The sequence below is a fragment of the Malus sylvestris genome, chromosome 16 (assembly GCF_916048215.2).
Source record: "Malus sylvestris chromosome 16, drMalSylv7.2, whole genome shotgun sequence".
In the NCBI taxonomy this organism is placed as follows: Eukaryota; Viridiplantae; Streptophyta; class Magnoliopsida; order Rosales; family Rosaceae; genus Malus; species Malus sylvestris.
Window position 1 is genome coordinate 9,515,472 of NC_062275.1, and position 27,293 is coordinate 9,542,764.

The following is a 27,293-nucleotide window of genomic DNA, read 5'->3' on the forward strand; positions in this document are numbered from 1 at the left end:
AAGCATCGATTGTATGCACTGGATGTGGAAAAACTGTCCAAGTGCATGGCAAGGTGCATATGGGGATAGAAAATGAGCAAAATCTATCATTTAGGAGGCAGTGACATCTTTTGATACATGGATATGGCATGCCTTTTTCGGGGTTCTGGGGGCTCAAAATGATCTCAACGTCCTTGCCCAATCCCCAGTGTTCAACAACGTCCTGCAAAGAAAGGCACCAAAAGTCACGTACGTTGTCAACGAACGTAGGTACGACGGGCCATACTACCTAGCTGACGGCATTTACCCACGATGGGAAACATTTGTCAAAACAGTGCCACGTCCGCGAGGTGCAAAGGAAAAACACTTTGCAAGCTATCAAGAGGGGTGCAGGAAGGATGTGAAGCGTTGTTTTGATATCCTTCAAGCTTGTTGGGCGATCGTCAGGGGTGCTGCCAGAATGTTTGATGTAGAGTCACTTCGATCCATCATGATGACGTGCGTCATTCTTCACAACATGATTGTGGAAGATGAGTTCGATTATGATGCGGTTGATGAATATGAGCCTGAGCCAGACACGATGAACAATTCAAGAACATGGATATATTGTGCGCATAATGCCACCGAAGAACCCGTGCAACACGAGCCATTAGAAAGAGATGGTCGTTACAATGAAAGGGTCATTCAACGATATACTGCACTTCAAAGGTCATCTATGCACAATGATCGGCAAATTGACTTGATAGAGCACCAGTGGGCATTGAAACAAGCTGAAGATACTTAAGTTTATTTAGTATGTTTGTTTGTATTTGGTGTGTTTATGTAATTTTATTTGGTGTGTTTTTTGTAGTGAGTTTTTTATTATTTCGTATGTTTTATGTAATTTTAATTGGTGTGAATTATTTGGTATGTTTATGTAATTTTATTTGGTGTGTTTTTTGTAGTGAGTTTTTTATTATTTGGTATGTTTATGTAATTTTATTTGGTGTGAATTATTTGGTATGTTTATGTAATTTATTTGGTGTGTTTTTTGTAGTGAGTTTTTTATTATTTGGTATGTTTATGTAATTTTATTTCATTATACGTGAACAATTTGATGAATAAAGATTCTATTATTAGGAAAAATATATTACGAAATTAAATAAATGTACTCTCAATTTAAATAAAGTACTAACTTCAATAAATTGGAAACAACATAAATAATAAATTACAACCCAAAGTGATTGGAAAACTATGGGCTCCGATTACTAAAAGTACCCTATTCATCATCACTTAGCCAATATGTGGTGCTAGGATCATCTTGTCTTGTTGTGCTAGGACCATCTTGTCTTGATCTCGCTTCTCTTGCACGCCTCCTTTGCACCACATCCGCTTTCTCCGATTGTCAAAAATATTTAGAATTTGGAGACATCCCTTCTAAACGCGTGTTCATAATGTCACGATCTCGTTGTGCAATTCTTTATTCTCTAAGCAACTCCCTTTCTTGCCTAAGTAGCTCTCTTTCCCTCTGTTCAGCTTGAAATGCTTGTTGAATAGCTGCAACTTTTGCCTCATCTCTAGCCTTTTCAGCCTCATATTTCGCCAATTCCCGTGCCAACGTCAATTCACCTTAACGAGCAAGTTCTTGCATGTACTTTCCATAATCATTCTTGGAAGCACTCCCTTTCCTCTTTGAAGCCTTCTTACCTAGAGGCCTAATTGGATAACGGGTCGACCCCGACGCTTGTTCAGGAATGGGCGTTTCAGACACTTCTTTTCCATCTTCTTCATCAACATGGGAGCCATGATCGGGTGTAGAGTGTGGAGGGGTGCTGTGTACAAAGGTGCTGTGTAGAGGGGTGTTGTTCATGCATACTTCTGGACCAACAGGCACAACTTTGAATTTAGGACAATTTTTAACAATATTCCAACATTCCCACCGGTGGAATGATTTGTTTCTTGATTTGATTTTGGCAGCATACCATGCTTGTGCTTGAAGTTGCTACAAATGAATAATAATGAAATTATTAGGTAACAAATAAATAATACAAACAAATAATAATAATGAAATTATTATTAGGTAACAAATAAATAATACAAACAAATAATAATAATGACATTATTAGGTAACAAATAAATAATACAAACAAATAATACTAATGAAATTATTAGGTAACAAATAAATAATACAAACAAATAATAATAATGAAATTAGGTCACAAATAAATAATACAAACAAATAATAATAATGAAATTAGGTAACAAATAAATAATACAAACATATAATTATAATCAAATTAGGTAACAAAATAATAATACAAACAAATAATTATAATATATTCTTACCTCATCCGCATAATTTGCCCCACTTCGAACATTACTACTAGCTTGTGTCAAGGCATCTCTCCACGTACTAAAGGAATGACAAAGTATTTTCCAACGACTGGACATCGATTCTTTGGTTCTTTTCCCACCTATTTGCTCAAAAAATTTGGTATGAATTAAACTCCACATTTCTCGCAACTGCATCTCATTACCCGTAAGGGAATTATGAGTAACTTCAACCCAGCTAGTGCACAACGCAACATCTTCAAGAAGCGACCAATTCGTACCTGCATCAGTAGTCATTTTGTGGAAAAAAAATTGGATTGAAACTTTGAGAGAAAGATAGGAATTTGATTGAAAGTAGTTGAGAAAATATGAAATTGTGGTGTAAGGTAGATGGAGAAGAAGTGATATTTATAGAAAAGTAAAAACAATTTTTTACAATTTTTTTTCAGATTTTTTCGGATTTTTTACAATTCTTTTTAAATTTTTATTCAAATAATGAATCTCTGCCGTTGGATTTTAAAAAATTTGAATTCCAACACTCCAGATTCTGCCACGTGTCACAACGGTAACTTTTCTTAATTAAATTTTTTTTTAAATTTATAAAGCAGATTAATATCAACCGTTGATCTCAGATCGAACGGTTGATATAAAATCAGCTTTTTTTTTATTACCGTTGCAAATCGGACGGCTCGTATTAAAGAGCCGTTGGGATCGAACGGACCGTGGGAAGCCACGTGGCTTCCCAATGGTAACTGGGTTGCTAGGCCCGTGCCCTGAATTCCTGTCGGGCGATGCGCCCCCACTCGCGAGTGAGGGGCACGCGCCTGACACAAAAAAAATAAAAATAAATGCTCAGACCCAGGCCTGACGTCACGGGCCTCGGGCCACAGGCCTGTCGATTGTCCACCCCCCCCCCTCGGCCCTCGGGCTCCCACCCTCACTCGGGCTCTCCATGGCTGGAGAAGAACCAACCGGCCCTCAGGCCCTTTCCTGGAGCCCGTCCCCCGAGCAAAGAGCAAGGCTAGACTTGCTCTTAATAGAGAAACGACACCTTTGCAGAAGCGTTCACCTCATGGCAATGGTGTCATTCATTTCATTCAATTCAACAGCAAAAGCACTTATATTTCAAACTGTGCCTTCTTGATAGGCATATCATGTTAAACTAGCAAACTGTCGAACCGAACCTAACCGAACTAACTGATAGCAAATTAGTTTGGCATAAATTGGTTTGGTTTTCGATTTTCTCACTTAAAATCCAAGCCTGAGCATTTTTATAAAAAATATGCTTCCATTCCTCTCTTTTTTTACTCCGTTTCTAACTGAAATCTCGATTAGTATTATATAGTTTGTTTCTCAAATTTAAGAATAAAGCGAACTGAATCAAATCATGCACACCCAAACCAAGTATTGACCAAAATAAAATTAGAAGAAAAATAGATTAGACGAGTAAATAATGTTCCCAACTCTTTCTGTTTCATGTCTCCAGAAATACAATCTTCAAGCACTCGACTTCGGAAACCAATACACCACAATGTTTTAACCATTGTAATTTGCACATGAAATATTTGAAGGTCAAAGTGTTTCGAAGGAATCGGCTGTTATTGTATCGATCTTGGATATTTTTTTAACAAACGATAGTAACTACATTAATTAGTGAGTTTAACCTCACAATGAGCTAGCAATAATGTGGTTCAAATTTGTCTTTGGCGAGAATCGAATTTAAAATCTCTTACTTACAAGTGAAGAGGAATACCAATACTAGGGAATCGAATATAAGATCTCTTACTTACAAGTGAAGAAGAATACCACTAGACAGTAATCCTAGGGGTAACCTTGAAATTAAGTTGCCATAAAATTATAGCCACAAGAATCCGCACAAATTAGAAAGCAATTCACCTCCCCACTCCCCACTCGACCAGGCCTAACTTTGACCATACTTAACTTCATGTCGTGTTTGTGAAGGATAGGAATTGGATGGTGGGTATTGGCTTGACTGAGCTGGTAGCTGCTGTGTTTTTTTTAATGGACTATTGATTACGAGACGTTTCGGTAGAGCTGTCTGATTAGTTAGTATTTATATTATATTTAGGCTAAACTAAAATATTGATAATTTCATGTGTTTATGCGACATGCGCCTACAAATTTAGGTGAACTACTTATGTCTATTAACACGAGAAATTTCGCTAAAATTATCTGTTTAGAACAATTTTTAGGTCGAGTAAGACAACGAAAATTGTGAAGAAATCATGTATTATAAGAGGTGCCCTAAAATTTTCGATAGGGCAACAATATTAGGTCGTGACCTCGGGTAAGACCACAAATTCGAAGAATTTCATGCCTTTGTAGTTTGTACGATGAGCTCACAAATTTAGGATGAGCGCGATAAGAACTTTTGGTAGAAGTGTCTTTTAGGGAATATAGACGCTGGGTGAGATTTTACAAGCTGTTTTCATGAAATTTTTACCTAGGAGATGATTTTAACGCATATTTTTTAATTTCTCACGTCTTTTTATTTTTTGTTATTCCATTGAATAAGTCTAATAAAAATAATTATAAAATTAAAGTTTAAGAGGAAAATCTATCAATTATAAAAGTTTCAGAAAGATAATTAACTAAAATTAAGATTCATGAGAAATTAGCTAATTATAAAAATTCAGTAAGATAATTAGCTAAAATTAAAGTTCATAAAAAAATTTACAAATTCGAAACAGAAATTGACAAATAGGTTTGAATTAAAGAAGTGTGCTTATCAATTCTTATTGGGATCCGAGTAAGGGGAGATTTTTCAGTGTGACTGTTACACGAGGTGGTACACTGCGTGTCGCTATATAAATGATGGGTTATATATGTTAAAAAGTTAATAACTTAAAAAATAAAATTTCTCATCACTTACATAAAAACACATAATTTATCATCCGTATTTATGTCACAATTAAAAATTTCTCCGAGTAAGATTAGAAGTGCCTTAAAAGACAGAAGGCAATTTAGACGGATCGGATAAACCGAGTCACGGTGGAATCCCGGTCCGTCTAAGTCCTTATCTTAAAGAGTAAACTGTCGGTTTACCCCCTGAACTTTCACCTCACTTTCGATTTCCCCCCTGAACTTTTCTATTGGAAAATTAAGGACTCAAACTAATTTTTTTAGCCAATTTACCCCCTACCGTTAGTTTTTCATATATTCCATCCATATTTCCGTTAAGTGAGACCATGTGCACAACATGTGAGGGTAGTTAAGTCATTTCACTCTTAAAAATGATTAAAAAACTGAAAAAACAAAAAAAAAAAAACAAAACTTTCCCTCTATTTTTTCCCGCTAATTCCTATCCTCGATTTTATTTTTCCCTCTCATTCCTATGCATGAGAAATGACATATGGTGTTATTGTCTACCATTTTTATTTTCTCTAACAAATTAATAATTTAACAAATGCTAATGGTGCTATTGTCTCCAAAGCAGTGCATTAATATAAGAAACCCTAGTTTTTTTATGGACATGTTTCTTATATTAATGTACTGCTTTAGAGACAATAACACCATGAGCATTTGTCAAATTATTAATTTGTTAGAGAAAATAAAAATGGTAGTACATGCTTCAAGAAAAAGATTAACTTAGCTACGTATGAAGACAATAACACCATATGTCATTTCTCATGCATAGAAATGAGAGGGAAAAATAAAATTGAGGATATGAATTAGCGAGAAAAAATAGAGGGAAAATTTTTTTTATTATTTATTTTCAGTTTTTAATCATTTTTTAGAGTGAAATGACTTAACTATCCTCACATGGTGTGCACATGGTCTCACTTAACGGAAATATGGATGAAATATATGAAAAACTAACGGTAGGGGGCAAATTGGCTAAAAAAATTAGTTTGAGTCCTTAATTTTCCAATAGAAAAGTTCAGGAGGAAATCGAAAGTGGATTAAAAGTTTAGGGGATAAACCGACAGTTTACCCTATCTTAAATGACGCTGACCTATGTTGACTGCTAATTTGTCCATTTCCCTATCATGTCAAAATCTGAAACAAGAGCACTGGCAGTTGGTGACCTAGGCCAGCCAGTCCAAATCTGCCAAACCCAGCCACGCACCATAGCCATTCTACTAGAAATTGTTTTAAAATTTTTAATTAAAATTAAAGATAAATATTACTTAACCAACGCTGGTTATAAAATATACAATGAACGAATATGATATGTGGATTCTTAGGATCCTTACAAAGAGGATTCTCATTCCAAAAGCCACTCATGCTTGGGTTTATTTTATACATGTAAAATTAGATTCACATCAAACGACTGATGTACTACGAGAAAAACTTTAATGTAATCGGAAATGTGAAATATATGCCATAAGAATACAGAGATATACTCTATGACAGGCAAGCATTTCAAGATTGAAGTAAATTCTGCACACTTCTTTTATTTTTTGTTGCACACGGTTGTTTATTTTTTGTCTTTATATTGAATCATTATTCAAAAAAGAACCAAAGAGAAATAGATGGTCATGTACGAAATTGAAGTAAATTCTGCACACTTCATTTTCTTTCGTTGCACACCTTGTTTATTTTTTATCTTTAAATTGAATCATTATTTGAAAAAGAGCCAAAGAGAAATAGATTGATATGTGCGAAATTGAAGTAAATTCTGCACCTTTTTTTTTTTTTTTTTGGTTGCACACGCTTATTTATTTTTTATCTTTAAATTGAATCATTATTCAAAAGAGAACCAAAGAGAAATAGATTGACATGTGCGAAAATAGTTTCCAAGAACTAATGAACCAATGACAACTTTGAGAAATTGAATAAGAAGAATTTAATGGTAGTACGATTAGCAAAAAGATGACGATCATTAAGCAAAAAAGTGCAATTAGAAAGTAATTGTATTAAAAAAGAGCATGAAAACATATTCATGTATTTACATAATTATATTCACTTCAATCCAATGAAAATCAAAAGAGGGTCCTCCTCATTAACACCTAAATCCTAACTAATCATTAAAAAGGCACTAATCATCATTTTCTTGACGATTTGATCTTGATCTTGGCTTTGGAAGAACCATTAGTAGAACTACTCTTTTGCTTCTGGGAAGCCTTCGATGAATTTGGTTGAGATTTCTTCTTGGAAGATCTCCTCAGCCCAAAAGAAGAAAGCTTTCTGCTCTTCTCCCGAGACTCTCTGATGGGCTCGAGCCTTGGCTTCCACTGCCGTGCCCCAACAAGCTGCGTGTAGTCTTTCTGCAGCTGAGCCGTCGTACAAACCCCGCTCTTGGCCTCCACCGCCGCCGCGTCATCCTCGAGCTTCTTTTCCTCCAGCAATTGCGATATAAACTCGTCCGAAACGCGTATTCTCAAACACCCAGACGGCGTTTTCTGTATATCGAACGGCTTGCAGCTCGCCGCTTTTCTAACAAACGCGTTTCTCGACGAGTCTTTGCTGCTGAAGGAAGCAATGGTGACGAACGAAAGCACGGATTGGAAAAACTGCTGGGGAAGGAGAAAGTACTTGTGACCGAGTTGGAGCTGGTCGTCCTCCGACAGTGCCGGGATCTTCTGCCCGATGTAGAGCGAATCGGACCGGCACACTTGGTGTTTCGGAAACTCCGTCATGACTTCCGAAACGTGGATTGGCCGGTGGTAGATCAAAACAAGCCCGTCCGATTTGACAAGCTTGATCGTGCAGATCGGGCCGGCTTGGTCGTTGGGACGGAGCTGCGCGCGAGAGATGCGTTGGCTGCCCATCAACTGGAAGCACCATGGCATCATTTGGAGAGTGAAGAATCGCAACGCCATTTGTCAATGTGTGAGATCGGAGAGATGTAATTTGTTGGGGACTTTCAGCATAGATGTTGTGCGCATAATAAAGATGGATGATGATAAGGTGTTAAATTAAATTACCGAGAGAGCGAAAAGGGTTGTGGCTTTTGGGTATGGCCTGTGGGGTTTGAGAAAATTGATTCCAAGTTAACACGATATGAGGTGGGTTTCTTGGGGTTTATATATAATTGTTGATCGATGTACGACTATGTGGGTTTGAATGGAATGTGCACCATGTTATTATAAAAAATTCTTTAAGGATTCTCTTCCCTTCCTTCCCTTTTTATTTGAATGGCTACAGTTAAGCTACATCAATAACTTATATTGATTTTTTTTATAGAGATAATAAGATAAAAAATAAAATGTGAGAGAAGAGGAGAAGGGAAGGGGATAGGAATAGGAGGGCACAAAATCCTACTTTGGAAGATTCGGTACTCTTCAATTTTAACTTTCATATTTTTGAGCAAAGATATATCGATTAAAAAACTCGTAGTACCGGCCGGTCCAAAGCATCCAAAGAAAATCATGTTATTATACAATAGTAGAATGCATTTTAATCTAAATGAGGATCCTCGCCATATCTTTTTTGTGAGGATCCCGGGGATCCTCAAATCAAATTTGTTTATAAATTATTGTAAATTTTTTATTTAAAATTGAATAAAAAAAAGTGACCGCACGATGTACGATGAACAGATATGATTGGAGGATCCACATAATTCTCACAAAGAGGATCAGGCAAGGATCCTCTCTCTTTTAATCTAATCTAAACTACTAAAAAGATTTTATTTTTATTTTTTTAAATACGATATTTTTACACTAAAGAGATTGAGAGTTCGGCTACGTCACACTATGGACAATCTAATTTGGTATCGAATTTCCATATACGAGATTCAAATCTACGACCCCTCACTTCCAAATAAAGAAGAATGTCATCAAAATGTAATACTAAATAACTAAACTGCTAAAAAGAGATTTAAACTTAATACAAAGAGAGGGTAATCGCGACCTTTGCTTATAGTTTCAATAATACAGAGACACATGTAAGTTTGTTTTCTAATTGGACAGCTTGGATTTTAGAGTAGGACTGAAGACAGAAAAGAAAGAGAGGGAGGAGGAGGGGGACCGATAGACCCGGGTAAAGCTTTGCTTTCTATTTGTCCGTGGGACATCAGATAGTACTTAGCATCTACTTTTGTTTGTTAATTTTGAAAGTTGGACACTTTGGTTTGACTGCAATTTCTTCTCGTACGCCAATTGAGGCCAAGCTTATTTAAATCCCAGATCCCGCCTTTTATCTATGAAATAATATGTGGTCCAAATCCAACCCTCTTAAATTACTATATTTTTTGGTTTAGATAGTAAATAGTAATTTGGGAGGAGACATACAAATAAATAAATATTTTGGTGTAAAGATACTATGCTATCCCATATGCGGGCATGCTGGATTCTTAATTTTATCCATATATTTGGCACGATATATGCATATGAGGGAACATCGAGTTATTGTAGTCAGAAGAGCCAGATGAGCAGATAAATCATTATAGAGAGGAAGCGAATGAAAACTCTATTATGTTTCGATGTATGCATAATAATTTGGTGTGTACTTAAACATTTAACACTTAAAAATTTAATGGTTACTAATTTTGGTCTATAGTATGTATTAATATAAGGGTAAGACTACATATAATAGATGTTTTATCAGAACCTTCACAAAACGAGAAGTCTTATTCACTTGGGGTAGCTTTTTTTAGTATAAATCAATACACAAAAAGCATCATGTGTGTAGCAAAACTTTGAACAGTTAAAGATTCAATAGTCACAAGTGGCAGTCTACTCACCAATGTTTACGAAAAAATCACGAAAAATGATCAAAAATGTTAAGATGTGGTCAGTTAGGTAAGTTGGTCAACAGATTGTGCTTATTCGTTTCCACTAAAGTTCGATTCATATCTTTTTTTTACGCAGATTAGAGTACTAATTTAGAATATCCTCGTGTTGAAAAAAGATACCAAGAGTAGAAAATACATATAGTTTTTTTGTTGCGTAGAAAGAAAAGAATATATCTGTAATTTGTGTGCGAGTTGCATGGTCTAAGGAAAGGGTGACAGGAGAATGCACTTCCCCATGGACATAACAGTAACACCACTGACCACCCCATGCGTGACGCACACACCACCATTCCCAACTTCTATAATTAAACAAATTTACCACAATCTTAGATTCTCTAATTCGATCCTAATTAAAATATATCATGATAATCTTTTTTTCTTTCTCATTTGGCCTCTCCAACTCTGAACCAAAAGTAAATTACAATTAATTAGATCTTGATTGGTCCCAGGTTGCATTCTAACCAGTCAGTTGTGCGTCCCTAGCTCGGAATATTTTAAAATATGTGTATTGGTGAATAGTTTAAATTATCTGTTCAGGATTGTTGAGAGTGTAATCTCAGATCGGATAATTATACTCATGCATCAGAGTTCATGAAGTGAGAAGAAAAGAGTACAAAAACAAAAAACGAGAGTGTAAAAATTATTATTGTAGAGTCTTAACAGATTATCCACCTGTTGAGTTTAATGACTGCACATTATCGGTCACTTTATATGCAGCATGCACATGCGAAGACAGTAGTTTGAGCAAACGGTAGCATTTATGCACGGTTGTTTGATGTCTGTAAATTCGTATTCAAACTAGACTCGCTTCAACCAACACATCCTTGGTCCCTGGATAGTGGATTCACAGGTCCCTTTCAGCTAAACCTCGATAGAAAATAGTAGTAAAGTTAATTACGTTGCGTACGAGAAGGATTAGTGTCTCTTTGCTGGCAATTCTTATGCACTCTAACTGTGGTGAAATCATGTTCAGACTACAAAGACGTTCCAAGACAAAAGAGAAAAATGCTTATAAATTTGAATACCATTGCATTTTACAAGTTTGTGAAATATTTAGTGCATATGGTATTGAGTTCTTAAACCCTGCGTACTTTTCTATATATATTGTCACATTCTTGGCTTACATAGAGAAGCTTGTTTATTGCACTTAATTTTCTCCATTAGTTATGTAGAATTGTAGATTACCTGTCAAGCCATGATTATCGTCATTAATTAACTTTTTGTGTGTGTGAGAAGCTGGCATGCAATTCGAATGTGTACTCACCAGAGTTTCGAACATCCATTAGCAATCATCAACGACAAGTGAAACCAACAATATTCAGTGGAATTCTGATATCATATGCTGCAAACTTAATTTACCAATTGTATGTAGGTTATTCTCTTAATATGCCTTCACATTTTCCACAACTGTTGTTGTCATATTTTTCTTTTCTAGCGATATAAATTTTTATAAATTTAGTGCCTTTGCACATGAAATACAACAAATTACTTTACAAATGTCAAGTTCAATTAACCTAACCTATTTTGATTAAAAAGGAACCAAAACTTACGTATCACTTGGGTCTATAACACTCTATGTTTAACTCTCCCTCTCTTCAATGATATGAATTTTTTTATTATCATCTGTCTATCTCTCTCGTCATATTTGGTAGCTAATGTTTGAGTTTGGATGCATAGACAACTTTGAAAGATTCTTATTTATAGAGTCTCTCTTCAATTAGGTCATTCAGTCAGGACCCATCAAAGCATTACCTAGTAAAAGCAAAGTTGGCAAAGCCAAAGTGCCCGACGCCCGTCTGAATTTCCAAAATTGTCCATGCAGAAATTTTCACTAAAAAAATGTCAATGTAGTTGTCTCAACCCTGCAGGAGAAACTTCTGTTACTATTTTTTTAGAGTAAAAGTATATATCGACAAGGTTGATGGAACAAGTACCTAACAAAACGTTAGAAACCTTCACCCATAAAAAATATTTTAGAAAAGATACGAGACAATAAACTATAACATGGGGTGTCAATAGATATTGAAACTCTATTTTTCTATTGTGATTTTGGTATTAATTTTATTTTTTTTTCTAATTGAATCAATATACAATTTCTCATGGTGTTATATACGTGGAGCCAACTAATCTATTTGGATTTTACATATATAATAGAAGAGTTTTTTGTAATACCATAACATATCTTTGTTCTCATATACAAGTTTACAACGCTTATCACGTGATCACAATATAGTTTTAGTTTGTATATATATGAGTCTACAAAACTTATCACGAGAACAAATAAAGATAGATAAGTATAGATCTCCAATAACAGGTAACACTTTCCACGTATAAAAGTCTTTTGATACAATGAACCATATAGTATGAACATGGAGATTGTTATAAAACTTAATGAGAAGTTGTTATTGTTGAGTCACGCAAATGCACACTAGCATTACCACACACATGAAAACTCCATCAACTCGACTCCTCATCCACCAATCCAGTCTCGTCCGTTTTGGACAAACACAGTAAAAAAAAACAGTACAACAACAAAAGCAAACGTGCATGTGTTGAATACATTTGCTTTCTTCAAGGCACAAGGATTGTCTGCCCTCTTTGTTTCCGTGCCCTCCTGTTTTGTGTAGTCACGGTTAAGCTACGTTAACTTTTATATTATTTTTTATAGAGATAATAAGACAAAAATGAATAGTAATATAAAATGTTGACGTGGTTTAACCGTGATCATACAAACAGGAGAGCATGAGAGGGCACGGAAACAAAGAAGGCAGACAATCCTTGTCCTTCTTCAAGTGGATCGACCATTCTATCTTTGACCAGTTTGGTCTAGTGGAAACGCACGTGTTCAGGTGTCGAAGTTGAAGGAAAAGTACTGATCAAAATGGTATTCAAGGAAAAGGACTGAAAACTAAGTCGACCAAACTGGTAAATAGGGCATGCCAATTGCCACACCAGTTTATCGCGTGATTCACGAATCGTGCTGGAGTTATTCATACCGCATTTCATGATCAAAATTGTCTATATTTTAAGACCTCATTCAATGTTCATTCATGCAAAACATTGTACCAATCTGAAACGCTTTTGTGACCTAAAATGTGCAAAACATATCATTTTTTAAATAAAGTTGAAACATGTCACTTAATACTACAGTCTAATGATATTCATTTTCACTTGTAAGTAAGAGATTTTAAGTTCAATTCTCCACAAAGGCGAATTTGAACCGCATTATTGCTAACATATTGTGAGGCTTAGCCCACTCCCCCACCCACGTAATGCAGATAACATCGTTTGTTAAAATAAAAAATAATGTTGAAACAGAAATGAGAATAAATAATGGTAAATTTGAATTGTTCTGGCTGTTGTTCAAAATGGAATTTTAATTTTTTTCTTAAAAAAATGACATTCTTAAAATATGTTAATTACTTGGAAGTTGGAAGAGAGGGAGTCATCAAATGGTGTTTTGACTGCAGTGGCGAAAAATAATCATGCTTATGCACTTGGTTTGGATTTGATCCCCACGAATCCTCTTCCCCCTAACAACTAACAATTTAACTTACTAATGCTATCGTTTATTCAAAAATAAAAATAAAAAACAAGGGAGAAAGTTGTGAATCATGGAGGGAAAATGTAATGGGAGTGAGATATGTTGATATTCTTGATTTGATTCGTGATTTTTTTAGTTATTAAAATACGAATTTTGAGGCGAAGGTTTATTTTTTTATATTTTTATTTTTTAAATAGGGACAACTAGTAGCAAACTACGGTTATCCATTCTTTCCAAGGTTGGAAAAACTCATAGAAGCATTTCAGCCTCTCTATGGTCACAAGTCTTGCTTCCACACCAACCACGAATTTTGAGGTGAAGTTCACATTTATTTTATTTTATTTCATATATGTGTTAAAAAAAATAAGAATTTCAAAACTAATGTTTTAGCCAAAAAAGTCAAGAATGAGAATAATTCCAACTCCGATTGCATTTAAGTAACCCGCCATTCGTGCATAAAAGCCTCACTCAGATTATAGATGAAGTGAAGCTAAAGCCCAAAAAGGAAAATGGCCCAAATATAGCCTACATGATGAAACTGTATCCGGCCCATCAGGACCCATCTGAGTATTCCGTATCCCAGAGAGAGAGAGAGAGAGAGAGAGAGAGAGAGAGAGTTGACGAGAGCTGAGAAGAAAGGAAAATGGCGAAGAGGTGGTGGATAATCGGAGCGGCTGTGGCGTTAATCGGAATAGGGAGGGAGCTGAGCAAGCACTATGGGTTGGACAAGGACGCTGTGCTCAAGGTGTTTGCTGAATTGTCCGATCGCCTGGGAGTATGGGCCATCCCACTGTACGTTTCGATCCACACTATCACTCTCGCTCTCTGCCTGCCCTACGCCGTCTTCTTCGAGGCCGCCGCTTCTATGCTCTTCGGCTTCTTCCCGGCCGTCCTCTGCGTCTTTGCCGCAAAGCTGCTCGGCGCTTCCCTCTCTTTCTGGATTGGCAGGTACCACTTAAATCTCATTACTTTTACCTTTTCGTTTGGGCAATTTGACAAGTGATTTGGGTAAATTAGACTCCTCTTTAATCTAAATGTATATAGTATCACCGTTAGATTTGGTAACATATAGACACAGGACGGTGATCATTTTTGAAAGTTTTATGCTTTTCTTTTAGTGATGGGTGAAAGGTGAAAACTTTGATACGAAATTACCATGGAATCACCCCACCACACAATGCCTAATACCCTTTTCCTTATTCAATGAGATAATGACTGAAATTTATGATTTCGTAGAGGTGGCTCTAAGCTTTTAAGTATTAAAGGATTCAATAGAGTTAGAATTGTTAGCTTTATGTTGAGTTGTTCACTGCATTCGTTGAGAGAATCAGGTTCGATTTTGAGTGAAGGACAAGTTTGTTTTAAATTTTGATTTAGATGAGGGTCTCTGCAGAAGATTTAACCTCCCTGCAATGGGAAATGCATATTAGTATCTTAATACAAATACAATTCATAGTATCACCAAAACAGCGAGAGGTGCGCAAGTACGTGAGCAGCATTGCTTAACATTCTTCATATGACAAGTTGACAACAGACTGCATCAATGAAATTCCCCCCTGCTCCAGTTGTTGGGATTAATGCTATGTTGATTAGGTTGAAGTTTGTGTATGTGTGTTTTATATTATTTGCTTTTAGGTACTGCTTTAATGCTGTGGTGTTTGCAGGTTAATATTCAAGAGTTCAAGCTCAGCAATGGACTGGGTCCAGAAGAATAAGTACTTCAATGTCCTATCCAGAGGAGTTGAACGAGATGGTTGGAGGTTTGTCCTACTTGCCCGGTTCTCGCCAATGCCATCCTACATTATAAATTATGCCCTTGCTGCAACAAAAGTTCGGTTTGTCGTGGATTTTCTGCTGCCGACAGTTATTGGATGCATGCCGATGATTTTACAAAACACATCCATTGGCAGCCTGGCTGGTGCTGCTGTTTCTTCAGCATCGGGCTCTCAAAAATCTCAAATTTGGTCGTACCTTTTTCCTTTACTAGGAATTGTGTCAAGCATTCTTATTTCCTTGAGAATTAAGAAGTACTCTACTGAAAATTTAGTGACCGAATCATCTCCAAGTCATGACTCTAGTAACTTAGTTAACTCTAATGACAACGACTTGAAAAAAGGTCAGTGATGGATTTGTAAACCCTAAAACTTGGTAGAACCGTTGAACTTTACCAATTTCTGCTGCTGCTGGAAGTTTTTCTGTTGAGATCCCTTCTTGTTTTTATCTGCAATCTGCGTTTGTGGATGATGTGCTATTTTATTGTTTCTTCCCTTAGCCTACTCTAATTACATTGTGGAGTTTCTTGAAAACTAAGCAAAGGCATGTAGAAAGAGCTACTGTAGGGAAGAAAGTTTAACGCTCCCATTTTTAACTGACAATTGATAAATATATTTATACAAGTAATTTTGCGATCATGTCAAAGTTCCCATGTTCTCATGCATGCTATAATAAAGTGGTTTACCTAGCAAGATGAAGGTACCATCACAGTTGTTACTGCGAAGCTGAAAGATCTGGTGGAATAAATTGTGGCTGTGTATTATTGCTGCTATTTACTCTGCTGCAATAGTAGAACTGTAGAAGTCTTTGCGTTGTCAAGTCTGCGAAGATTCCGTTACATCTTTCTTTGGTTTAGTGACACTGAATGCTGAATAATGATTTTTGTCTGAGGCAGCTAGGACTTGTTCACATTGTCTCTTTGCATTATATGGCATGACAAGGGCCAATTACATCGATGATGTGAAATGAACAAGGTATGTTTTCTAGTGCCGCTGTTACTAATCCATTGATCGTAGCAGGTTTTTTCTTTTTGCTGTTTTAGCCATAATGTGCATTTAGAATTTGATGTTCATCAAAATGATGGTTTTTGTTGATTTTAAGGTTGGGTCGGGTATGATTTTGTATTTGTCATAGGATTAAGATACTAATTACAACGGTTAATCTCCGCGCACACACAATGCCATGTAGACCTGGCATTTTGGACCCGACCCGTTAATATTAGTATTTGGGTGGATGCTTAACGGGTCGGGTCGCTAACAGGTGACCCGTTAGCTTAACTGGTTGGGTTCGGATAACCCATTAGCTTAACGGGTCGGTTCGGGTGATCCGTTAACTTAATGGGTTGGATTGAACCCGATCCAATCCCGATAAACCCGACCCGTTTACAGGTCTAGTGCCACGCACGGATGCACGTGGACATGCTGCAATAAAGATATGAGTCTTCATTGGATAAAGATTGTCGTTTCGTATTACCACTAATCACCCTGAAATGAGTTCAAATCTTCTGCACTCAGTTTGTTTGTGACCTCTATCATTGATTGAACTCTCTTTAGTTTTGTTATCATAAATTGGTTGTCAATTAATGATAGACAAAATAGGTGCAGAAGATTTGATCTCCCCTGAAAGTCAAACACGGGATTATTCTCTTGCTGGTCCAAGGGCAATTGAAAGCATTAGCCCTTGGAAGTTGACGATCATGGATGACAACTTTTAGGTCAAAACGATAGATTATCCTTTTGAAATATATGTATGTGGAGAAATTCAACAAACCCTACATGTTGAAGGACACAATGCCAGCTTGCCATATCAAAGTGGTATTTCATACTAAAACTATGTGCTTTACCAAATTGACTCCCTTGCGGCGCGTAGGGCGGCCGCACGTGTCAGCTCCTTCATGTAAAGGTGGGTGTAGAGGGTGGGATCCACACGGAGGGCCTGGTCTTTTATGTAAGAGTTGACGCGACGGCCCATGACAATAATTTCTCCTTACAGCCCCTTTTGTCAACAAAGTCCACTTCCTACCGTGGCAAATGTTGAATACCCCATCATAGGCCCTAATGCTCCGCTAGTGGGTAATTGAAGCAAGATGTCGTAAAGGATAACTTCTTCTTTAGTCTTGATTTGACATTCATTTGTTTGGATGAGTTGACATTTGTAATGTATCTTAATCAAGTGTTACTAATGATGATCATGGATAATTACCATCATTTTAAAGGTACTAATTACTTTTAAAACAATTTTAGGCATGGGTTATTATACACACATAATATGATCAAAAAAGGAAACTCTAGTGTTTTGGGGCCATGGGTGGCGTGTTAAGGACGCAAGACGTAAGAATTAAGGACACAAGACTTAAGAATTAAGGGAAATACATCATCAAGATTGACCATGGAATAGAAAAGTATTTGTTCCGCTTTTCCATTTTGTTCAGACCACGTCATCCGTCTAGCAACAATACAAATAAGTGAAAACTCTTTCTGTATTAAGATCTAAATACACGAGCTTGCTATATCGACTTCAATAAGAGGGCCTCTTGTTCGTGTCTGCCGTCAAATGGGCAACGTGATCCGGCTACCGGAAAGAATAATGTATCCAACTTGTGCCCTTGTGGTTTTCTTGGTCAATTAACAAAGGGTTTTGGAGAGCACCATAAAGCAATGCTCAACGAGTGAACACTAAGATATACATAATCCAAATCTTAATCTAAATTAATAAAGGTTCTTATCCTTAATCAATTGAACACTTTATGTTTCTGCATCCAATCAATTAAACTCTTTTAATTCAAAGAAAGAAATGTGGACAAAAACTTATCCAAAATACCCAAAATAATAAAATAATAAAACTTGTTCATATTTGCAATTGGGATATCAATCTACACATTATTGGTGGTCACTTGTTGCGGTGGTTCCTCCCCCCTTTTTCTCTGTCCCCACCTTCTCACCAGATGGTTGTTAGCGGTAGGTATTATTGCACACCTACCACATGCGGTGGACCCTCACAGGACCCCATTATTTCTTTCCCTTCTTTTTTCCACTTTTGGGTGCTCAAAAAATCAGTGTGCAAAAACCAAACTCCTCTAATTTGATTACACTTACACAAGGTATAAAATATCGATGATATCGGAAATATCGGTAATCCAAAAACACGAAAATATCGATGGAAATATCGGGATATTATCGATATCGATAAAAATTGAATAAAAACCACGGAAATTGTAAGAAAAACTTGGAAATTTTTATTGAAACTTTACAGGATGTTTATTTAGTCAATTATCTATTAGTTTATCACAAAAAATTGGAAGGAAATGCATTGCATGATAGATTTAACTAATTTAAGTTGATTATATAACGAGCTGGCAAACATTGTGAGTGTATTTGGAACTATCAAATTAGTCATTTATCCTAATTAAATCTGAACTCTATATCTGGATTTCGAAACCCTCTCAGGCTGCCACGTGGCAGCCCCCAGCACTCCTCACGTTTCTCTCTCACTCACTTCGACTCTCTCTCTCTCTTCTCTGCACTGTCTCTCTCTCGAAACCCTTTTACCTCTCTCCCTCTCTTGCCGTGACCACACACACACACGCAGCAGCACCATCTGCTCAACTCAAGCAGCTCGAGGACACCACCATCGTCACACATCATCAGTCTTCTCTCTCCCGCCTTTGCGAGAATGGCGGAGCCCATAAACTCTCCAGCGAGTCTTCTTTGATTTTCCGATTAGGTAAGTCTCGGATCTCTCTCTCCGTGTTAGTGTGAAGCTCAAATTAGTTCGATTTGCTGCACTGCACAGCAGCATAAGTCCTTCGTTCACCACCGCAGAAAGAACAGACAGGGAGCGAGTGAGCGGAGGGGAGACACACCACACCCACCCCACCGTGACCTCCACCACAGTGGCGCACACTCCGGCGAGCACCATCACCACCTGTAAGAGGCGCAGATCTTGGCAGCTGCGACGACATAGCTCGGTTGCCGTTCCGACGACGGAGAGAGAGAGCGATATTATCGATAATATTGATAATATTGCGATATTTTGACGAAAACCAATTGGATAACCATTAAAATATCGGTAACGTGAAAAACCGATAATATCGGCGAAATATTGCCGATATTATCGGCATTTAAGACCTTGCACTTACATAAGCATTAGATCATCTAATGATAATTACAGGCTATAATCTCTCTATCTCTCTCTCTCTCTCTCTCTCTCTCTCTCTCTCCTTCTTTAATCACTCTACTTAGTATAATTAATCAGAAATTCTCTTTGTGGAAGTCGAACTTCGTGGTGGTCTTGTGTGAAAAGTACAACGCCAATTCCTTGAGGTCCTTTGTTAGTGCTGGTGCCCCACAGTAAAACACCCCTGCATACATAACCATCAATTTTGTCACGATTAAAATTAATGATGCAAAGATTATGATTAACAACGTTGGACTTAATTAAGAGGGCGGCATGGATTCTTAATCGGTGATGAATGTGTGTCTAAAATAGAACTCGCTTACATCAACGATTAGAAATCAGTTATGATACGTCAACGTACGAGTGACTGTGTTATTCTAATTTAGTTAGATTATGGATTTTCAAAGCATGAAGTGGTGGACAAGAGAAGGTGGGTGAGGTTGGTGAGGAAGAAGCTTCTTTTGTACTCACCCACTCGGCTATCCGGATGGCGGCGAGCGATATCCTTGTAAACTTGGCGCCAGTTGGGCTTGGCGAAGTGGGATTTGACACGTGTGCCCGACACCACATCGACGCCGTTCTTGGCGTGGTGGAGGGACTGGAGCATGGCAATGAGGGCTGACCTGGCATCCCCTTCCTCGTACACACTGGTGCAGTAGTTGTGAATCTCGATCACACCCTTCTCGTCCATGTCCGCCACCTCGTTCAGAATCCCCTTGAACCACTCGAACGAGCCTTGTTCTCGCGTCACCCAATAGTAGTAGGCCTTTCTGGTCTTGAACCCTTTGTTGCTCTTGTTCTTGCCACTGCTGCTGTTGTTATGGCTCGGGGCATTCGGAGTGGCCCTGCCGCTTTCTAGGGCGGACTCCGAATCATCGCCTTCCCTGCTCTTCATCTTTATGTTGTTGATAATGTCCTTCACAATGCTCACCATGGGAGTTGCTCCGATTCCGAGCCCTACAAGCAAGACAACGTCGTATTTCTTGTAGTCCTGTGCCGGTGCTCCGTATGGACCGTCTATCAGTATCTTAGGGAAGCTGCAACACGAATTAATTAACAAATCAATCCACATTACTCAATTTTAATTAAATCCTTCTTTTGTTTTTAAGGTATGTATGTCGAATTAAAAATGTACCTAGGATTGTTTCCTCCTTGCATATCAGCTCTGAGTAGGCCGCTCTTCCCACCAGTTGGTGGCTGACATACCTAATTAACCAACACAAACAATTAATTAGTGAGATCATACACAAATTTTGGAGGGTTTGTAGCAAGAAACTTTAACATGAACAAGTTGTGATTAGAAATTTTTAAACGAACCTCGGAGAAAACAGTTTTGAGCTGCCGCGTCCAATCGCCCAGTGTTCGAATGTGGACGCTTAGGTAGTCATCTCCCGGTGATGAGGTAATGGAGAACGGGTGCCTGTCGATATGATTAGAACATAATTAGTATGTTTAATCGGGCATGATTAGAAGATGGTGTGCACAAAATGTACGAGTGTTTACCATTCGAAAGGAGAAACCGCAGCGCAGTTGACAAACATGTACTGCCCGCTCTTGTATTTGAAGCCCTGAGGTTTCGACATGTGCAGTGCAAGAACATTTCCAGGATAAACAGCAACCTTCAATAATGTTCATAACAATGTGTCAGATAATTAAGAATTTGATTATAGAATTTGAGCTAAATAGCTAGGTAAGCAAAAATTAATCAACTAATTAAGTACCTTGAGAATCTTGACTGGCTTGATGCTTGACCTAAAAGCTCTAATCAACCTTTCGCAAGCGTAGAGGACGACCGGAACCGCCAAATACATCCATGTCTGCCACCAAAAGAAGTAAATCCACTCTCAGAATCATGCAACTCAATTACGTACCTTAAGGAACTGACGGTCTTTTTTGACGGATATTCTAAATTATTTTAATTTACAGGGAGAAGAATTCGAACTCGAGTGCAAAGGACTCACCGTTTTATGATACCATTCCTTGGTGAGGTAGAGCTTGATGCCATGGACAATGAGGAGAGCATAGACAATGACAAACAGGTGGTGGGAATACCAGAAGGCGTTGAAGCCTGTGAGCTTCTTGAGCGGCTTTGGCAAGTTGAGCTTGTTTCTTCTGAACCAAGGAGTTGCCAACGTGAAGGCTATGGCCATCAATACCACCATCAAAATACCTGACCACCCTTCCACTCCCTTCACGAACCACCAGTAGTTCCCAGGCTGCTCCTCGCCGAAGTAAGGTTTCAAGTCCTCGTACTCATCTTCAGTCGCATGTATAATCCGTGGAAAATCGCACGTCAAATGCGCCCCCACGTGTAGTCCAACTCCAACAATGATTCCAACCGCAATGACCTACAAGACCAATTCAATTTCACACTCGATTTTGGAGACACTATCGGATTCTCCGAATGAGAAAGTGACATTTTGTTTTTGTTACTACCTTGTGGAAATTTAAGTTGTCATCAAACGGGACGGCAACGCCTAATTTGGTCTTGTTTCGGAGCCAAGTAATTGTGTTCCGGCAGACGGGAAGAAGGATCAAGGCCATGTTAAACTTGAGAGTCTCAGCTCCTCCTTTGGCAATGCAGACACAATATCCCATCACCTCGAATGCCTCCTCTCTTTCGCGGTACTGCACAAACTTGTACACAAACAAACAAGAAACTATGCCGAGCCAGAGCATCATAACCCAGAATCTCTGCCAGTTATCAAGGAAGAAGTACTTAGTTCTCTGGTAGCATCTTCGGATTGGGTTGTTCTCCTGCGTCGGCTTCAGCTTCTGACTCAGAAGCTGACTCAAAACCCGGCTTTCGTTTACGCTCACAGATTGGCCAACCGGAGCTTGCAGCAACAGAGTTTCCAAATTTTGAACCATGATGTAGCCGACATTGTCCGGGTCTAGTTCTTCCATGATCAGAGCTGCATATTCCTTTGCTTGTTTCTGAATGTTTGAGAGCTTGTTTGCAGAAGCACTCATGCTTATAATCTGCAACACATATATACGATCAATTTAGGAAACTGTTATTAGCACTTAAAGAAATGTCATCGGCAAGTTAAAACTCGATTACATAATTCCAAGAATATTTAGCCCAGCGCTTAAAGTTAATTAAAAATTAAGAAATGTGGCCGGCAGTAATCAGTAAATGGCGGGTCGCCTACCTCTGTGACTTCTTCTTCAGTGATTCTTCCATCGGCGTCTCTATCCACCCTGCATTTACACACACATTAATTCTACTTAATATTTAATTTAATGACTAAGATTAGATTAATTAAGAAGCCTAATAAATTAAATGGTTTGTGTACTGTCCAAGTGTTAGTGTAGTACATGTCAAAGAATGTTTGGAGTCTGGAATCAAAACTTTCATCGGAGATTTGCTCCCAGAATTCTCTAAGTTGCGCCTTGTTGATGATATCGCCGGTTATGTTCCGCCTCCGAGCAAGTGCCCGGAAAAGCTCTCCGGCAAACTCCTTGGACTCCTTGTTCATACCTGCAAAGTAATTTAAACCGCGTTAACTAATTTAGCTTTCACAATTGACTAATTAATTAACGTAGTGATTTTTACACTCCTTTCTAATCCTGCTCTTGTTTCTGTCGTTTTAATCCTATGATTCATTCGTAGGTAAAAGAGAGATGATCAGACCTATGCATTCGCCAAAGAGGGAAGAGGGGAGGAGCCAGTTGGATTTGGCGGTGAGCTCGTCGTAGCGCTTGTCTACGGCGGTCCAGCCGGAGGTGGCGCCGGCGCCGGTCTTGGTGGTGATGAACTTGAGGCTCTTCAAGGCGTGGGCGGTTGCTGACTTGGTCCGATCGAACCGCTTCGCGTTGGAGGGCCTCTTGCTGAAGGAAGCCAGCCGCTTCAGCTCCTGAGAGACCTGCCGGATGTGCGACGACGTGTTCCGCAAAAGCGATGACCGGAAAGATGACGACTTCTTCCCCTCGAGTGTCCGCTTGGCGAGCAGAGCCAGCTCGGGATCTTCGTTACTGGCTCCACCGGCGGCCTGGACGCTGTGGACGGCGACGGAGTCGTCTCGGATGTCGAGAGTGATCTCCACGTAAGTATCATCGTCGTTTTGGTCGGAAGTATTACCAGTAGTCTTATCCGTACCGCCGGACTTGTCGAACTTGGCGCTCTTAATCCGCCTCCACGCCCGGTTGGAATTGGAGGACGTGGTCGGGGCGTGGTTGCCGCTGTTAGGCGTTCCCAGGGGGCCGCTGAAAGCTCGTCTTTCGAACTCGATGCTGCCCCCTGGCCCGGTGGACTGAGTGGACTCGGTGTCGGAGTTGTACTCCGAGGAAGTAAGCATCCCTTCCTCGTGGTGATGACCGTTCATTTTCAGATGCTTCTCACAGATATTCAAAGTTTGGTTGATTCAACTATTCAACAAAGTAGGAAACTAATTAGCACAAAGAAAGACAAATGGGGGGTCCGAATATATTTTGGGATTAAAATACGAGGGGTGGATGGGTATATGTAAGAGAGGAGGACGAGGAAAAGGAAGAGGAAGGTAGCATGCAGTAGCAGAAGGGATAAAAAAACATGAGGGTGAAAAGAACACGAAGACAACTTGGAATACGGAAAAGTTAACGGAGGTGAATTGTCTGTCATTCCATTCCCATACTCTTTTTATCTTTTTTTATTTGTGTGATTACGTTTGAGTTATGTTAATATTTTATATTAATTTTTTTATCAAAATAATAAAATAAAAAGTAATAAAAATATAAAATATTAATTTGATGGAACCGTAATCACACGAAACAAAACAGAAAAAGATGAAAAAGGTATGAAAATAGAAGCACGGACAATATATCTCCAAAGTTGAGCATGAGAGAAGAGCGTAGAAAATGAGCGAGCAACACTCGGCGGGGATTTGATGTGCTCTCACTTTCTCTCTCATCGCACTACTCATACACAGACGTACATGTGATGCACTTTATTTTGTTATTATTTTTCTACTCTTATCATTTGATGTGACAAATGATATGTATTTAATACTTTAATTAATGAACTCTCTTTGATTAATTATTATATAAATTAATTATTACATCATATAATACACCGTACAGACATGTAATATAAATATATGATTTCCCTAATATTACTATGAATGAAATTATATATAAAATTATTTATAGTGTTGTCCTCCTCTAGGGTGAGATTTCGAGTTCAAATTATACGTATATAAGATAATCATGCAAGTATTCAATATTAAGTTGTCATCACCCTTTAATCAAGGTTCTAGGTTTACTGTCCCTTTTTGTGTATCTCATTTCTAATATTTTTGACACATGTCATTTAACTTAACTTAATCTCAAATTCTGTTAACTTTTTATTTAACATTTAAAATTTTTAAAAATCCAAAATAATCTGATTGTTGGGTTAACGAGGTCTGCAAATCCAAAATAGAATTCTTTCTGTGGCTGTTGGGTTGCCAACATAAGCAAACTTCTTCCAAAATTTTCTCCATCATTGTACTGCTTGTTCACTTCATTCCAAGCCAGCTCTGGTTGAACTTGGATTCTGTCTAGTTGAAACTTGAAAACAAGCTCTTATAGGAGTTCGTTTTCTCCATAGTTGTACTGCGTTTTGTCTATAGTTTATCCTTGAGAAGTTAAGCAACGAATCAGGTATAGGATATATATATATGAATCATTTATAGTTTTCTTGCTTCTTATTCATATATAAATTTGACTCTCATATTGTATTTTTCATTTTTCCTCAAAGACATGGATGGAGAAAATAATCCCTGTGAAGCCAATGGAACCGAAGCATATGAAAAGCACCAAAGAAGGATTTATGCTTTGATCAACTCTCAAATGACAAGCACCACAAAGACTCATGATAATGATATGAAAGTGTAAGATGCTATGAGAAAAATGCTCAACAAATTTACTCTGTTTTGGGACTAAAGTTTCAGTTAGTACTTTTTATTAAAGATTAATTTTATTTGGTTTGATGTTTGGAAAGTAGTAGCGACTATCAATTCTTGTGATTTTCTGATGACTCATAAAATAGTTTGATTGAGAAGAAAGAATTTTATTTTGTTTTTAGAGTGCAATTCGTTTGACACCAAGCAAACGAACCCTGCAAGAGCTTTCTTCGAGTCACAAATCAGTTCTTGCATTTAAGGGACATACATAGCACTACAACTGTGAGGGATGATTTCATATTTGTTTTAATCTCAATCACCTCAAACTGAGATTTTCTGCACGACAATAACAACAGCAACGTACACACAATTGATAATGAATAAAGCCCTCCGTTCGCTTACTCAACTCTTCACCCAGTATGCATGTCCCACTGTTTCGAATCGTTTCCGTCTTTACTAACCAATTTCTACCTCTTCTTCGATCTAGAATTCCCAGAGAATCCTTGACTCCTAGAATACAATGGGATTTCACACCTGAAAAATCTCTCACTCTACCACCTCTTAGCAAATCCTTATTCTATGGATGAGATAGCAAAGATGGGAAAATAAATTGTTCTAGAGTCCCTGATGAGGTTTTGCTCCGCAATCGAAGCCCTTTACAGCAATGAGTACCTCCGAAAACCCACGACAATGGACCTACGAAAGCTTTTGAAGAAGGGTGAGATGCGAGGCTTTCCTGGCATGATTGGAAGTATCGACTGTATGCACTAGATATGGAAAAAATGTCCAAGTGCGTGGCAATGAGCTTATGGCGATAGAAAATGAGCCAAAAGTATCATTTTTTAAGCAGTGACATCATTTGATACATAGATTTGACATGCTTTTTTTGGTGTTCCAGGAGCTCAAAATGACCTCAATGTCCTTACCCAATCTCCAGTGTTCCACGAGGTGTTGCAAGAAAAAGCACCGAAAGTCACATATTGGGTTAATGGACATAAATACGAAGAAGCATACTACCTAGCAGACGACACTTACCCAAGGTGGATAACATTTATCAAAACAGTGCCACATCCACAAAGTGAAAAGGAAAAACACATCGCAAGATGTTAAGAGGGGTGTAGGAAGGATGTGGAGCGTTGTTTTGGTATCATGCAAGCATGTTGGGTGATTGTCAAGGCTATTGCCATATTCTTTGATGTCGAGGCTCTTCGATCCATCTTGATGACTTGTATCATTCTCCACAACATGATTGTGGAAGATGAGTATGATTATGATGCCATCAATGAATATGAGCGGGACACGATGAATAATTCCAGAATACGTATATATTGTGCTCATAACCACATCGCAGATCCCGTGCAACATGAGTCATTGGATATGGAGGGACGTTACAATCAACTGATCATTGATCAGTACACTTCAATGCAACGACCATACATGCACTTAAGCCGTCAAAGTGACTTGATTGAGCATTTGTGGGGATTGGAACAAGGTGAAGAAACTTAAAAGGAGCTTGTGGCCGAATAATAAAGTTCTTAGTTTATTTGGTGGGTTTTTTTAAAGTTTTATTTGGTGAGTTTATGTAACTTTATTTGGTGTGTTTTTTTAAAGTTTATTTGGAGAGTTTATGTAATTTTATTTGGTGTGTTTATGTAAGTTTATTTGGTGTGTGTTTATGCAATTTTATTTGGTGTGTTTATGTAATTTTATTTTAGTGTATTTATGTAATTTTATTTGGTGTCTTTAAATAGGAAATTACATAAATTACTACAAATAAATAAGAAATTACATAAAGTACAACAAATAAATAAGAAATTACATAAAGTACTACAAATAAATAAGAATTTACATAAAGTACTATAAATAAATAAGAAATTACATAAATTACTAAAAATAAATACGAAATTACATAAAGTACTAAAAATAAATTAGAAATTATATAAAAAGT

The 27,293-nt window shown here is 37.8% G+C and overlaps 3 protein-coding genes across 3 annotated transcripts; 1 reads left to right on the forward strand and 2 right to left on the reverse strand.

The window, feature by feature from the left end:
- Nucleotides 1-7,148: 7,148 nt before the first annotated feature.
- On the reverse strand, nt 7,149-8,302 carry LOC126607263 (uncharacterized). Its single transcript, XM_050274795.1, has one exon. It carries the CDS (start codon nt 8,073-8,075, stop codon nt 7,299-7,301), a length of 777 nt encoding a protein of 258 aa, XP_050130752.1. The 5' UTR covers nt 8,076-8,302; the 3' UTR covers nt 7,149-7,298.
- Nucleotides 8,303-14,097: 5,795 nt separating this feature from the next.
- LOC126607265 (uncharacterized) lies at nt 14,098-15,943 on the forward strand. Its single transcript, XM_050274796.1, has 2 exons — nt 14,098-14,480; nt 15,197-15,943. Exons 1-2 carry the CDS (start codon nt 14,176-14,178, stop codon nt 15,654-15,656), a joined length of 765 nt encoding a protein of 254 aa, XP_050130753.1. The 5' UTR covers nt 14,098-14,175; the 3' UTR covers nt 15,657-15,943.
- A 3,392-nt stretch (nt 15,944-19,335) lies between these two features.
- Nucleotides 19,336-23,963, reverse strand: LOC126607262 (respiratory burst oxidase homolog protein D-like). The gene is made up of 11 exons (XM_050274794.1): nt 23,119-23,963; nt 22,803-22,965; nt 22,637-22,685; nt 21,918-22,463; nt 21,443-21,829; nt 21,203-21,298; nt 20,985-21,100; nt 20,799-20,901; nt 20,617-20,687; nt 19,953-20,518; nt 19,336-19,665 (listed from the first exon to the last, which is right to left on the reverse strand). The coding sequence occupies exons 1-11, from the start codon at nt 23,807-23,809 to the stop codon at nt 19,556-19,558; spliced, it is 2,898 nt and encodes a 965-aa protein (XP_050130751.1). The 5' UTR covers nt 23,810-23,963; the 3' UTR covers nt 19,336-19,555.
- Between the last annotated feature and the right edge of the window lie 3,330 nt (nt 23,964-27,293).

Coding starts and splice junctions, on each gene's coding strand:
- LOC126607263 (XM_050274795.1), bottom strand. CDS start 8,075: ATGGCGTTGCGATTCTTCACTCTCCAAATGATGCCATGGTGCTTCCAG.
- LOC126607265 (XM_050274796.1), top strand. CDS start 14,176: ATGGCGAAGAGGTGGTGGATAATCGGAGCGGCTGTGGCGTTAATCGGA. Junction 14,481..15,196: donor CTCTCTTTCTGGATTGGCAG/GTACCACTTAAA, acceptor TGGTGTTTGCAG/GTTAATATTCAAGAGTTCAA.
- LOC126607262 (XM_050274794.1), bottom strand. CDS start 23,809: ATGAACGGTCATCACCACGAGGAAGGGATGCTTACTTCCTCGGAGTAC. Junction 22,686..22,802: donor CTCCAAACATTCTTTGACAT/GTACTACACTAA, acceptor GTGTAAATGCAG/GGTGGATAGAGACGCCGATG. Junction 21,101..21,202: donor AGCCAGTCAAGATTCTCAAG/GTACTTAATTAG, acceptor ACATTATTGAAG/GTTGCTGTTTATCCTGGAAA.